The 15484-nt window shown below is 39.4% G+C and overlaps 1 protein-coding gene across 1 annotated transcript in view; it reads left to right on the top strand.

Moving 5' to 3' along the window:
• XRCC4 (X-ray repair cross complementing 4) overlaps window positions 1–15484 on the top strand; it is a 72104-nt gene that overhangs the window by 43485 nt on the left and 13135 nt on the right. The window contains exons 5-7 of the mRNA XM_060280215.1: window positions 19–185; window positions 4297–4449; window positions 6673–6776. Coding sequence (XP_060136198.1) covers window positions 19–185; window positions 4297–4449; window positions 6673–6776 — 424 coding nt within the window. The remainder of the gene's footprint in view (window positions 1–18; window positions 186–4296; window positions 4450–6672; window positions 6777–15484) is intronic.

Raw genomic sequence — 15484 nt, 5'->3', positions numbered from 1 at the left:
TGTTTCTTTTTGTCCTAGTTTAGACTCGGATCGCTGATGTTACAGAAAGTCTCAGGTCCAGCTGAAGTCATTAGTGAGCTGATTAGCTATTGCCTAGACTGCATAAAAGGACTACATTCAAAAAATGAGCATCTGCAAAAAGAGAATGAAAGACTTCAAAGTGATCTGGATGATGTGCAAGAGCAGTAAGTTGAAAATAAACTGCATGGCATATTCTTGATTTGATTTTTATTCTCATATCAATGAAATAGCCACAATAATCTGTACTTCTAAAGTAAGGATGGATAATGGTTATTTTGATGATAAAGGGTCTTAAAATAGCCATCTTAAAAAATCTTAAGGGCTGTCAACTGGAAGATGGAGCAAGCTTGTTTTCTCCTGCTCCAGAGGGTAGGACACGAACCAATGTCTTCAAGTTACAAGAAAGGAGATTCCGACTAAACATCACAAAGAATTTTTGTCACAGTAAGAGCTGTTCGGCAGTGGAACAGACTTCCTCGTGAGGTTGTACTGTAGACTCTCCTGGAGGTTTTTAATCAGCGGTTGGATGGCCATATGTCATGGATGTGTTAGTTGATTCCTGCATTCCAGGGGGTTGGATTAGATGACTCCGAGGTCCCTTCCAACTTCAGTTTATTGGGCCACTTTCATCTTATCACTGCCTCCAACCACTGGCCTAATAGCTCAACTGCCTCTCCTGATTCAGATGGTAAGATAAGATATCTTTATTGTCATTGTCCCCTTGCAGGAACAACGAAATTACTTGGTTGCTACATCCACTCAGATAAAGCATTCCGCATAATCCAAAATTACAAAACCTAATTAAAAACAGTAAATATAATACAAAATAACAAGTAAAATAAGATGACTTCAAAGTCCAGTCTTTCCATTTAAGGCCAAAATCGCTCTAGAGAAGAAACTGTTCCTGACACGGCTCGTTCTTGCCTGCATTGTTCTATATCTCCGTCCCGATGGCAGGAGCTCAAAGAAATGGTGACCAGGGTGCGTTGGATCTCTTGATATGTCTAGTGCTTTTCTATGGCACCTGGTGGTGTAGATTTGTTCTAAGGTGGTGAGTGAGCAGCCAATAATGCTCTCTGCTGTTTTAATAATTCCACACAGCCCTGCTCTATCCTGAGAAGTACAGCTTCCGTACCACACACATAAACCATACGTGAGCATGCTCTGTATGGCACAGTGATAGAAGGCAAGCAGCAGCTTTTGTGGAAGATGGTTTTTCCTTAAAATTCTCAAAAAATACAGTCTCTGCTGCGCCTTCTTCACAAGCCTCTTTGTGTTAACACTCCAGGACAGATCCTCCTGTAACTCAATGCCTAGAAATCTAAATGTTGTTACCCTCTCCACACAAATTCCGTCAATCAAAAGTGGCTGGACCTTGTTCTTCTGTCTCCTAAAGTCCACCACAAGCTCCTTTGTTTTCTTTGTATTTATGAGCAAGTTGTTAACTCTGCACCACTCTGTCAGCCACTCCACCTCATCTCTATAGTCCGTTTCACCCTCCTTATCAGAGATGAGCCCGATCACAGTTGTGTCATCTGCAAATTTGACAACCCTATTTCTAGGGTGGGCAGCGACACAATCATAGGTATAAAGAGTATAAAGGAGCGGACTAAGCACACATCCTTGTGGTGTTCCTGTGTTAGTCCTAAGCATGTTAGACATATAAGGGCCCAACCGGACCCTCTGGGAGCGATCTGAAAGAAAGTCCAGTATCCACCCACAGAGTGATAGCGGGAGCCCCAGATTTCCCAATTCAGACGTCGCGGTACAGATAGAGGTGGTGTAATTTGCATATAGATGATACTTCACTCTGAATCTCCTGATGATGAAGGAAACTATAGTAGAAGTACAGTGGCCCCCAACCCCCTGAGACGTTCCAGAAGGCTACTGTGGTTAACAGTTTTGAGAGATCGAGGAGAGAGTGCAGTGTTGCACTGCCCCATCTCTCTCCCAATTAATGTCATCAACAAGGGTGACCAAGCCAGTTTCAGTGCCATGAGGAAGCCTGAAGCCAGACTGGAATGTAATCTAGAAAAAAAGGGGAGCAATACAGATAAAATGAGGACATAAGGCAACAAGGATGAAAGTAACACATCGAACTTAAATTTGGAAATGTAAAAACCCCACCTTGTACTAGATACAAGTTTTTGGTTGTCTTCTAAGATGGTAGAGCTTGTTCTTCAATGAAAAAGAAGCTGCCTGGTTTTTGTGACTTTCATATTCCTTGCATGCCACTACTCCATGCTAAACCAGGAATCTGCTGGTGTTAATTTAAATCTGTTGCTTTTAGCAATAATAAAAGCAGACTTCCATCTGCCGAGCTTTGGTTTATCCTCCAGATAGCTATAATTCAGAAATTTGTAGGGATTTTGTTTCTTACTGAAAGCAGTTGTAGAAGTATTTTCTGCAAATGATAAGGTCCTATGACTGATATATAAAGAAGACTGAACTTTCTGAACCTTGCTGCTACAGAATAGGAAAAAATCTCCAATTATCAGTTTGTCCTTATTTTCTGAAACATTTTTTTAAAATTTGCTTCCCCAATGAAATGTGTAAGGATGCTCCTTTTACTATTAATCTTCACATTTTACTGTTTCTGTTCAATTTCCCCACCCCTGCTAAAGAGTGTGAGGTTTGATTTATAGTTGATTAGTACATATGATCTTTCTTTTAAGAGTTATTGAGCTGATCTACATGCTAATAATACACACCCATTTGCATTTGCATTTAAATTAGATGAATTATTTATCAGCTGTTGAACACACCAAGGCAGACAGTGTTAATAGTTCATAAGATTATTTTCCCATTATGGAATTTAATCTGTAAAGCGGTACAATCTATATTTGCTAATATTTTAAACTGGGCTAATGACCTAAAGAGCCTAATACATTCTGAAACATCAGCTTAATATCTTGGGCCTTTATGGTTTAATGTGCACAAAACCCCTGAATTTTAAAATTTAAATTTATATACAATAGGTGAAATCAGTGGGCCTACTCAGAGTAACATTGAATTTCACCCAATAGCCGCAATCCAGTATGACAACATATTCCATTTTTGGAGCTGGTTTCTCCACTTGGGTAAACTTGGAAGCCTGCTGCCATGCCTCATGCTGTTGATGTAAGCATCTAAGACAATTTAGAGACCTCTCTTACTTTTTATCATAAACATGAAATGTACATTTGTATTTTTATTAATATTTTAAAGTTTTTCAGTTATAAAAATAAAGTGAAAAGGATAAGAGAGAGAAAAAAAACATAATACAATATATGGTTTTATATATGAAGCTTATCTATGCTAATACTTATATGATTATTATTAACCTGCTATACTCTGTATAAACTCATTCCAAATAACAGTATATTTATCCAAACAAAGTCTGCATCTAAAAGCAATCTGTTCATATGTTGTAAGTGCTGTAATGATTTCAATCCATTGGTTAAAGGGAACCATAATCCCCCCCTTCCAATTCATCAGTACCGTCTTTTGGCCATAGTTAGGGCACATAGAATCAATTTTCATTGTCCAGTTGTCAACTGGACAATATGACAATATGATAGGTATATAATTCAAAATAATATTTTCTTCTGATTTTTTTTGTTTTTCCATACAGTCAGACTTTTGTTCCTATACTACCTAGACAGTGGGACAGTGTCTTGACTTCTGTAAGCAGTGGTATCAATGGATCTTAACTAAGACTTATACAACAGAAAATCATGTTTAGAATCTATTAGACTCCACCACGTTTGTATAGAAATGGACCCAGGTGGCACTGTGGTTAAACCACTGAGCCTAGGGCTTGCTGATCAGAAGGTCGGCGGTTCGAATCCCTGTGACGGGGTGAGCTCCCGTTGCTTGGTCCCAGCTCCTGCCAACCTAGCAGTTCGAAAGCACGTCAAAATGCAAGTAGATAAATAGGAACCGCTACAGCGGGAAGATAAACGGCGTTTCCATGTGCTGCTCTGGATTGCCAGAAGCAGCTTTGTCATGCTGGCCACATGACCTGGAAGCTATATGCCGGCTCCCTCGGCCAATAATGCGAGATGAGCGCGCAACCCCAGAGTCTGTCACGACTGGACCTAATGGTCAGGGGTCCCTTTACCTTTACCTTACGTTTGTATAGAAAAGGACTGTCTAACACTACTTCTTGTTGGAGATTTAATAAGGATAATGCCTCTTTGAAACATATGTTCTTGCATATTCTCACTAAGTTTTGGGGAGAAAGTGTTGAAGTGTATAAAGCTGACAGTACGGAAATGTACATTTGTTTTTAAGGTTACAAAAATGTGTTGAAGCTAAAGAAGAACTAGAGATGGAACTTTATAAAAGATTTGTCTTGGTCCTCAATGAAAAGAAAGCTAAGATAAGAAGCTTACAGAAAAGTTTGAAAGAAGCTGAAGAAGCTGTCTTGGAAACAACACAAGCAAGGTACTCTTTATTACTTTCTTTGTGCTACTAAGCATCATGCTTAAAATAAATGTGGTTCTGTTTGGTTGACTCATCTAAGCTTTAGCAGAATGATCTTACAGCAAAAATTACTTTGTTGAGCTCTGAAGTGCAGGCACCTCTAGCAGTTCTGCAATTCAGTCTCATTAATGCCATCTAGAAGCAAAGTAATAAATCTGAATCTTCATTTGAAACTGTCAAACATTTTGTATATCACAGGCATGCCTGCCCGTCTTTTCTTAATCCTGGCTTTAAAAGAAGGATAAAAGTGTTAGCTAATGAGATACCTGATATGCAGACTGGGCTTTCCTTGAAAATATTTGTGATGATGGAATGGCTAAGACATAGCTAGGACAGAGGTTGATCAGGGTTAGCAAAAGTTTATTCCATGTAAATGCAGTAAAGTATTAGAGCTCGTTAACAATAATCTGAACTTGACGAAAGGAGCTATTGGTAGCTATTTCCCCCACTAAGAGTGGGGCTTTGTTTCCACTGAGGAAGCTAATTGGGACTGTAGAAGAATGTATTAGTAGGATTTGAAGCTGTATCACCATCTCTAATAGCAGATGACCTTGAAAACATCAAGCTTGAATAATTTTAGGTGTACAGTGGTACCTCGACTTACGAAGGTGATCCGTTCCGCGGCGCTCTTCGGAAGTTGAAAATTTCGGAAGTCGAAGCGTCCATTTTGCGCATGCGCAGACTGTGCGCGCGGCGAAAATACTTCCGGGTTAGCGGACTTCGGAAGTCGAAACCTTTGGAATCGAGGCATTTGTAAGTGGAGGTACCACTGTAAAATAAAATACCCTATTACTCTGGCTTGTTTCAAAAAATGCAACAGAAACAGGCACACATCGCAAATTTTGCATGTACCTTGTTTTTACTATTATGCATAGTATTTTCCTGGAAATGTGTTCAGGACCTTACTGTGGCTTCATAGGGGAGGGGAGAAGAAATCATGTAACTAGGGGTGGACAAATCAGTATATTTCTTCTCTTTGTACTTTTCCATCTGTTCATTCACAACACATTCATTTCATCTCATTTTGATATTTATCTGCATTATTTGTAAAGCACTAAGATTCTAAATATGTTTGTATGTATTTCCCCACACAATCCAAATTTCTAAATATATTTTTTCTCACAGTACACATAGATTTATTTTTTTATGTATTTTATCCTAAAATAATGCATTTGATGGTACTTTTTTGAACGGAAAAATACACTGAAAAATTTAGAGGAGAGCAAAATCTGAAAGCTTAGTTTCCAATCTGTGATTGAATCCGGAAGGTGAAGATCAAATAGGTTCATATTGAAATTCCCGGAATTAGTCGAGGAGGTGTGGATCAGGTCAGCCAGTCTTAGAATTCATTTTATCTTTCCTTTCTGTCCTTTTTCCCCCTCTTTGTTTTAGCAACATCACACATTACGTACTAAACTTTTTAATGAGAACCTGTTATAACTATCATATGTGAAGTAGCCTTTAGACATATGATAGTAACATTGACCTTCAACGTCTGGGTCAGGACCCACAGCTGGGTTGTGCCCTGACCTAAAGTGGGTCACACCAGCAGCAGCACCATCTTTTAAGGATTTGCTTTTTTAATAGAGAAACACAGAGAGAAAGTGGGGGAAAGTTAGGGAAAGGAGAAAATGAAAATGAAAAGAGAGAATGAGAAAGACAGCAGATAATGACTAAAAACGTATATATTGGGGAGGAAATGGGTTTCGTTGGAGGTTAGGACTAAGGTCATGAAAACGTTGAAAACTGCCAACTGAAAGGACTTTTGTGAAATCTTCACCACACTTACTTCATTTATTATACTTTTGACAAGGAACATTTTTTAAAAAAACACACACGTAACAACCATAAATGTTCTCTAAGCTGATGAATCAATTATTTTTTTCAAAGAAAAATGGTTAGAGAACCTGAGTTTGGTCAGATTTGTCTAAAACTTTCATAATCCAATCCAATCCAATCCAATCCAAATAAATTTATTGCACCAGCCATTGGCCATGACAAATCTGAATCAAAGCAAAAAGGGGTGTCACACCACAAATAATGGTCTCTATTTATATCTCTTATCCAGTTAATGCAATTCAAACAAATACCTGTTCATCTGCACTGCATATGCAGATGATGATATCATATCTATTGGTTAAAAATATATTTTAAAGAGAAGGAAATGCCTTTGTGTTTTTACAGGGACACCATGTCTACATCTGAAAGTAAAGTTGAAACAGAAGATTATGATGGAAGCACCGATGATGAAAGTGAAAATCCAACACAGCCATCCACATCAGCAGCAGGTGAAGTAGACGAACTTGTTTATATCAGAGATATCACAGGCATCCCTTTTATTTTACAGGAATGTTTCATGATGAAGGCCAAGCTGTCAGGCAGACTACTTTGCTGCTGCCGCCACCTGCTCTTCTCCAGCATCCTTTTTTTCTCCCTTCCTGCCTTCAGTATGTTGGGGCTTTCCTGGGCTGCCTCCAGTCACTTCAGGCAGCGGCAAAAGAGGAGGAAGGAGCAGTGGTGGAGGGGGCAGTGGCAGGATGCAACACTTTCTGTTTTGCTTCAAGCAGCAAAATGTATTGAGCCCGTCCTGTCTCCAGTCCTCATTTGACTAAGATTTGTACATGCTACTGGGATTACCCTCATGTTGAGGTCTGATTCGCACATATGCTGTTTTATCAAAGTGTTACTATGATGTGAATGCTACAATACTTGTCATGACGCTTCTAATGATTGACTTCTGAAATTCTTCTTAAGTTAAAAAACAAAAACTTCTCCCTTCACTGAATCCACACCAATCTGGAAGGTACTGAAAAAATACAATTTTATATAAAGAGGGGGGGGAGGCGACATTGATTAATGCAATTCCTAAGAGATAAAAATGATCAGAAATGGATTTAATGCTGTGCCAGAGTATTGTAATAATTGCCATTAAAAAGGCAGCATCTGTCTTTATGCTGAGTTCCAGTAAGTCTCATTCTGAAAGGCCTGGGAGCTCTCTTTCATCTTCATGATGATAAGCTCTCCCCAGGACACTTTCCCCTGCATCTGCATAGCATGACAGACACACTTTCAATATGGTGTTATAGATTTGTAAAACTTAGTGCAAGGGCTTTGTAAGACTAGGCAGGCTGGAAGCAATATGAATAATATTTTTATCCCTCCTTTATTAAGTTAAAATATAAAGGGACCCCTGACCATTAGGTCCAGTCGTGACCGACTCTGGGGTTGCGCGCTCATCTCGCATTATTGGCCGAGGGAGCCGGCGTTTGTCCGAAGACAGCTTCCAGGTCATGTGGCCAGCATGACAAAGCTGCTTCTGGCGAACCAGAGCAGCACATGGAAACGCCGTTTACCTTCCCGCTGTAGCGGTTCCTATTTATCTACTTGCATTTTGACGTGCTTTCGAACTGCTAGGTTGGCAGGAGCTGGGACCAAGCAACAGGAGCTCACCCCGTCACAGGGATTCGAACCGCCGACCTTCTGATCAGCAAGCCCTAGGCTCAGTGGTTTAACCACAGCGCCACCTGGGTCCCTATTAAGTTAAAATATAACCAGGTTCTAAAGTAGCAGAACGCTGGGGATATTGCTGTTCTTAAAATAAATTAAGAGTATTCTGAATGTTGCTGTTCTTAAAATAAATTAAGTTCAGGTTTCCATATTGCTCTATCTTTGCTCTGCACATTTGTTTCTCGTGGCAAATGTGGAATAGCCTGTTCATTATCTATAGCTTCACATGATGGACAGAAATGTAGGAGACCAAAGCTGTTAATTCCAAAACCTTTCTGCAGATGGATATTGCTATATAATAGACATTTGAAAGACAGCTCACTCTTGTGGAACCATATCAATTCCCTCCTCCTTTCAAAAAATTGAACCTGTCAACATAGGCTGCTATTAGTAGCAGCCTTTGGGGCTTATTGTATAAATTGGGTTTAGGGGGTGGATTGGCATGGCAGAATAGCGCACACAATGAGCTCTCTATTCAGCTTTGTAACAGTGGGAAATATTGAAACAAAAGTATGCAATACTTGAAGTGAAGGGTTTCTTTATTTCTACATTAGAAATAATTTCATCAATTAAAATAGCATTTGGGGTGCTGTTATTTCACATTAGGGTTCCAGCCATTTGATTTAAATAGCAATAGTTAGAGGATGTTTAGTGATTGTAATTTACCAAAAAAGAGAGAAAAAAGTCTAATTCTGTATTCCAAATGGCTTGAACCCCTTAACTACCAGGTCATCAATATATTTTGCAGAAGCCAAATGTGTTGAAACCAATGGGAATTTCTCCAATAAAATGGAAATGATCCAGCAGAAGTTCTGTTGCTAGTTTACAGTAGGGGTGGAGAAAGATTTTAAGCCCAAGGGCCACATTCCCTTCTGAGCAATGTTCTGAGGGCCACATGCTAAAGAGGCCAGAGACTTCCCTACTTGTAAGAAATCCCATAGTCAAGGAAATTTGGGAGGAGGTGGCAGTGGCTGAAATTATAGAGACACTATTTCCCTAAGAGTGTGCCTATGTGCAGCGTGTATATCATCTGATGAAGTGGACTGTGGTCCATGAAAGCTTATCCCTTAACAAATTTGTTGGTCTTTACCATAAGACTCTTTTTTCACTACCACAAACTAATAAAGGTACCTTTCTTGAAATTCAAACCATTCTAGTTTATTATGTTATGGTTGCTTGTTTGTTACTGTTACAATTATTGAACAATTACACATTACACAAAAATAGAATATGTCTTACTTGAGCAGTCCTTCAGAGAGTATATTATTTCTTTTGCAGAAGACTGAAGTGAACAAAGGAAACTTTTATAACGGTAAATCCTAAAGAACTTCATTATTTGTAGCAGAGAAAAAGATCTTTATTGCCACCTTCCTAAATGTCCGTATACTGACACTACTCCGTATACTGACACTACAATATCTCTCGCGATGAAACAAAAGCTTATAGTGAATAAAATTAGCAAGAACATAGTAGTCTTTTCAAGAAAAGAAATAAAGACTTCCTAGCACTTTACATAGGAAATTGCTCTTGCATTAATTTTTTAACCTATAAATAATGTTGAGGCAATGTCAGTTCTCTGACGTTTGGTCTTAAGTAGATTTGAAACAGACACAATGTGTGCATAGCATGAATTGGAAGGATCTTTGTAAATCATTTTACTTTCTCCTGTGTTCAAAACAAATTAGAGTGTAATGTTTACATGTCTCTCAGCTGTTTATAGCTCTTACCTGACTGCTTTCTTTGGCAAAGCATAGCCACTCTGGGAAGCAGTTTTATTTTGTTTACTTACGTTGCTACTCAGACTGGGCTGTTACAGCTGTCTTTCAGCAAAATGCTCCTCGGATCTCTGATCCGCAAAGAGTCATTTATCCTACTTTTTGTCATTCTTTCTCATAACATTTAAGTGTTGCTGTTTGGTACAAATTACTACTAAAAGCACTCTATTCATTACTTGGCTAATATCTGGTGCTTATTCACAGGTAGCTTTGACTGCATTTTCAGCAGTTGGAAAGACTTGGTTGGTTGATTTCTTCATTTTAAAATCTAAATTTACTATGTGTAAGCCATTGTACTTAACAAAGCAAGCTTCTCACTGCAGTAGCACACTGCTTATTTGTTGGACGACGTCATCTGGAACAATCTATTGTGCTGAAGAATAAAAGCACCACTGCTGGGTTGAAATGAAGTTAGCTATTAGAATATTCTGATTTTAGCTGATAATTCTGTGCCCTTAAATCAAGGGTAGCCGACATAGTGCCCACCAGAGGTTGCTGGATCACAGCTCCCATCCGCCTCATGGCCAATTAGTAGGAATGATGGGAGTTGTAGCCTAGCAACACCTGGAGGGTACCATGTTGGCTACCCCTGTCTTAAGAATAAGTAGTGGCATTCTAGGAATGAAAAGAGAATTACCAGTATTGCATGGCTCTAGGGTCCAAAGTAGACACTGCACTAAACATTCAGCTGCCATTGCAAATAATAGTTGTGCATCTAGTTACCTCCTTCACAATATCTAACAGAACCTACCTCCTGCTGTTGTGATAAATTGCATTTTCCTCCATCACCAGCAGCAGCCAATGATGATAGGCAGGAGCAGGGAAGAAAACAGCAACATTGCAACAGGAAGCCCTTCTCAAGGTCATCCTCCACTGGCACTGGACAACAGTCAAGTTGGCAAAAATTAACCCCGCCCTTCCCCTTTATGTTGGAAGGGCTGTGGAAGCTTGGTTCATTTATTTGGGTTTGGTGGGAATGCCCCCATGTTAAAAACTGTTGGAATAGAGTATTCTCCATTATGTCTGCAATTGCAGGCCAACCTCTTTCTCCAAATCCTGCCTTAGCCCGACTATCTTTGGACATAGACGTAGGTTCCACCCTGCTACATAGAGAACTAGTAGGCATCTTACTGACTGCAGCATGATTAGTGATAGCTCAGTGATGAAAGAAGCAGATTGAAATACCTCTGAATATATGGGGGAATAATATCTGGGATACAGCAATGTCTGAGGATCTCGTCAGACAAAGGAAGGCAATTAAAGACATAAGAAATAATACACCTTCCAAGACACATAGGCCCCTTTAACTATGTTAATGGCCAAAATCAAGACCTTGTTAAACCAACTGCTCAGTATTCTCATTGGAGAGGATACATTAAATAATATGCTTGAATGTTGAATGTGCAATTGTATGTCTAGAAACAAAGGATAAAACACCATTAGATGCACTGCTGGATGTGTGTTTAATGGTTATTGTATTTGTTTAAAAACCAATGAAAAATTGTTTTTAAAAGTACCACTAGATATTGTTGAGGAGCTGGAACAATATTGGGGTACCTTTGACCAAATTATTATGGAATAAGTGTTGATAGTATAGTTCAGGCATCCCCAAACTGCAGCCCTCCAGATGTTTTGGCCTACAATTCCCATGATCCCTAGCTAACAGGACCAGTGGTCAGGGATGATGGGGATTGTAGTCCAAAACATCGGGAGAGCCGAAGTTTGGGGATGCCTGGTAGAGATTTGTAAAGTATATTCCTCAAGTCTGTGCACATGTGTGTGTATATATAAACACGGAGAAAGCCAAAAACCAGTAGACAGAAATCTGGAACATGGGAAGCTCCTTTATACCATGTCAGTTGGTTGGTCCAGCTAGCTTGGTACTGACTGGCAGCAGCTCTTCAGGCAGGAGACATTCCCAGTCCTACCTTGAGATGCTGGGGACAGAACTTGAGACCTTCTACATTCAAAGCAGATGCTCTACCTTTCAGAAATGGCAATATGTCTTTAATGTGATATTTCAAATAAGTTTTCATATTCAGTTCTGAGAGAAGATGCAAAGTCTTAATTGCTCTGGTGTTAAGTTGGTGATTTATTTTATTTAAGAGTATTGGAACATGGCTCCTTTTAGAGTGGTGTTTGTTAAATTGTCTTTTGGTATCCTTGGGTAGCAAGATCAACATAGCTGTGTTATTATGAGTAAAAGCAAGTTTGGAGAAAATAACAGGTGTCCCGGTAGTGAAAAGTCAATGAAAGAGTAAATCACTGGGACACACTTATTTTCTTTCTAGGTGAGATTGAAATAAGAGCCCTGAAATGAGCCTAAATAGGCAGCAGTGTAAGCTAGCAGCAAAGCAGTGATCAGCTTCTTAAATGAGAATCCTGAGTTGCATCAGGGCATGACCTCCTAACGGCTGACATTTGACCCTCTAGTCAGACAGCTCAGTTGGGCATTCTCTCAGGCCTGAAAAAGATTTATTATTTCAAATACGATGACTGGGAACATAGAATGACCTGTGCTTTGGAAACCAGTGGGACTTTCCTTGAGGGGCACAGGCAAGAGAGTAAAGAGTACGTAGAAATTAATGTTTGTAAGCTAGGAAATTAAGTGGGACTCTGCGCAGAGGAAGCATTTCTTAACCTTCGTAAATATGCAGACTGTTAAATAAAACAAGGAATCTCTCAGATGTGTAGATACACGTTCTGAATTTTGTCAGAAATTGGTAAAACTAAAACTAAGTTATGTTGTTTTAAGGTTTTGTTAATAGCTAAAATTCCTATTCCTATATTAATCCAAAAATAACATCTTCAGAAAGTATACTCCTACAGGCCTTTACAGTCATACAAATAAAGAAGAAACACAAGTGAATAAGTAGATGCAAATGATAAAGGGGAAGAGAGAGAGTTGTATATTTTTAGAACCCACCTTATTTCTGTGACTACTTTGCTTTAAACTGCATTTGACATTGTGTTTAAATTGATGTAATTGGAATTGGACGGGAGGAGCATGTGACTGTTGGTTCTGCTATATCTTGGTGGCTTTCGATACCATCAACCATAGTATCCTTCTGAGCATATGGATGTGGAAGAGAGCCTTCTCAGTGGCTGCTCTGAAATTTTGGAACTCCCTAGAGACACTAGACTGGTTTCCTCCTTGTTCTTCCACCGACAGACTTTCTTGTCCCAACAGGCTTTTGGGAACTGATCGCTTTTAATGAAAGAGCTGTTTCCGTGCTATTTTTATTGTAATTATTGGTATTGTTTTAATAGATTTCATATATGTATATAGTTTTAATTCTATCAACTTTTAATTGTTTTCAATGATTGCATTTTCTACGTTTTTAGCATTTTTACTGTTATCTGTAAGCTGCCTTGAATTCTGTCAGGGGAAAAGTTGGGTTATAAATAATTATAATTATAATTATAATTATAATAAAAAAATCTAGTCAAGACCTTGATGTAAGTTTACATCACTCGACAGATTGCAAGAAAAAGTCAGCAAAGCTGCATTGAAAACATGAACTTTATAAGTTAAAGATTTATGGTGGGTGGGAATGTTTAATTTGGGGCATTATATTAATGAGCATCTTATCATTCAACAACTTTTGGTTTGTCAAAATATGACATCAAGAAAATGTTTCTACTGTCATTGTAGTCACTGCTACTTCTGCTGACCATTTAAAAGAAAATAACGGGGGGGGGGAATCAACTTGTGGGCTAGAAGTTTCAGATAACAAAATTATAATTCCTCAGCTTTCAGCAGCTTTGTAATGGATCTTTTACCTCCAGTCTATGTCACAGAGGTTTTAAAGCACTATTATAAAGCTTTCATTGTACAGTGAAACAGTCTCTTTTTTTTGTAGCCAAAAAGTTTTTGAAAGTTCCCATCATGTTTTTTTTCTTGATGAAGGGAGGGGGGTTCATTTTATATCTTAAATGTTTCATTTTGACAATATGACAGCTTATGTCACTGTTGTTAATATTATTGGTTTTAAAAGCATATTTTCCCCATAAAGCACTGAACTAGGGCTGAGGAACCTGTCTAGCATGCCTAGTGGTCAGAGATGATGGGGTGTAATCCAGCAACATCTAGACATCCATAGGTTCCTCATACCTGCTTTAATGAATAAAGTATCGCTATAACTAAGCACCAATTTGCTGGATCCAAGAGTTCTCTTCTCCAATGGAAGGAAGGAGGGCAAGTCTCCTTTTGGAGGTAGCTACCTTTGGATGTTTAAAAAAAAAAGAGTGTAGATCCTCTCCTAAGAATACTTTTATATCACTGTATACATGGAGGTGAAATTTGTTGGGCCTTTCCCTGTAAAGTTGGTTGGGGAAAATCTCCCTCCCAGTTTTGGGGGCTTTCTGGTCATGCCTCCAGCCTTGAATCTGCATAGCAGCTGAAAGGATGTTCAAGTGGGCACTTAGGCACCAGCAGGAAAGAGGACATGGATCTGTCTGAAATCTGCATATGCTAATTATATGTATAGATGTAAATCTACCACAATTTAACCAGAAATACATCTTACCAAAGTGGGGAAGACTTTAACCTGTCTAAGGTCCTCCATCTTCTGTCCAAGTGCTATTTATAGGCAATTTCTCTCCTTTCTTATATTTCCCCCTTTATTTATTTCAGCCGTTTGTATACCACTAAATCACAATCATCTCTAAGCTGTAGATAGAAGACCCAATACTGCAAAAATGAGTTGAAGCTATAAAATCAGAATTCAGTTTAAAAGCCTGATGGATTTTATTTTTAAGTGCATTCAGTGCCAGAAGTTCAACAGGGAGCCTATCTAACCTCAACTGCAGGGGAGTTCTACAAAATTCAGCCCACAATATTAAGCACACAGCTCCTTGTGGATCTGTGCTATGAAAGTAACTAACAGTGACTTTCACAAATATCTCAGTGATTGAGCAGGGATATAAGGGATTAGGTGGTCTCTTCCTGGACCTAAGTTGTTAAGGGTGAATTAATACAAGAACATTGAACCTGACTCAGTACCTTATGGGCAGCAGGTGCAAGCTTTTGAGCATTGGAGTTGTGTGCTGGCAATAGCCTATCCCAATTAACTATCTTGCTGCAGCATTTTGCAGCAGCTTGTGCCTCAAAGGGTAGCCCAACATAGAGCTAATTGCCGTAATCAAGACTTGAAGTCACAGTTGCAAAAATCACTGCAACTGAACTAACCCTGGCCAAGAATGGTCATAGCTGGTGAAAGGCCCTCCAGGCAACTGAGGCTATCTGAGCCTGGAGCAACAAAGAAAGATTCAGTAGCACCCCTAAACTCCATGCCTGTTCTTTCAAGGGACTACTGTCCCATCCAAAACAGGCAGCTGGCCTCTCTCCTAGATATGGGAACCACTTTTCACCCATGGTGCCTCTGTCTTTCCAGGGCTCAGACTCATCATTTTGAGCCTCATCCACTCCAGTACTGCTTCCAGAAAACAGTCTAGACCAGGCATCCCCAAACTGTGGCCCTCCAGATGTTTTGGCCTACAACTCCCATGATCCCTAGCTAACAGGACCAGTGGTTGAGGAAGATGGGAATTGTAGTCCAAAACATCTGGAGGGCCAAAGTTTTGGGATGCCTGGTCTAGACTCTAGGTCATTCACAGCCTCTCCTGAGTCACATGTTATGGAGAAGCAGAGCTGCATTGCACCAGCAAACTGGTGATCCTTTCCTCCAAAACTTGGACTGGACAGCCTGTCA

This window comes from Zootoca vivipara, chromosome 11 (genome assembly GCF_963506605.1).
Source record: "Zootoca vivipara chromosome 11, rZooViv1.1, whole genome shotgun sequence".
Taxonomy (NCBI): Eukaryota; Metazoa; Chordata; class Lepidosauria; order Squamata; family Lacertidae; genus Zootoca; species Zootoca vivipara.
The sequence above is the reverse complement of the archived record's forward strand: the minus strand, read 5'-3'. Positions and strand labels throughout refer to the sequence as shown.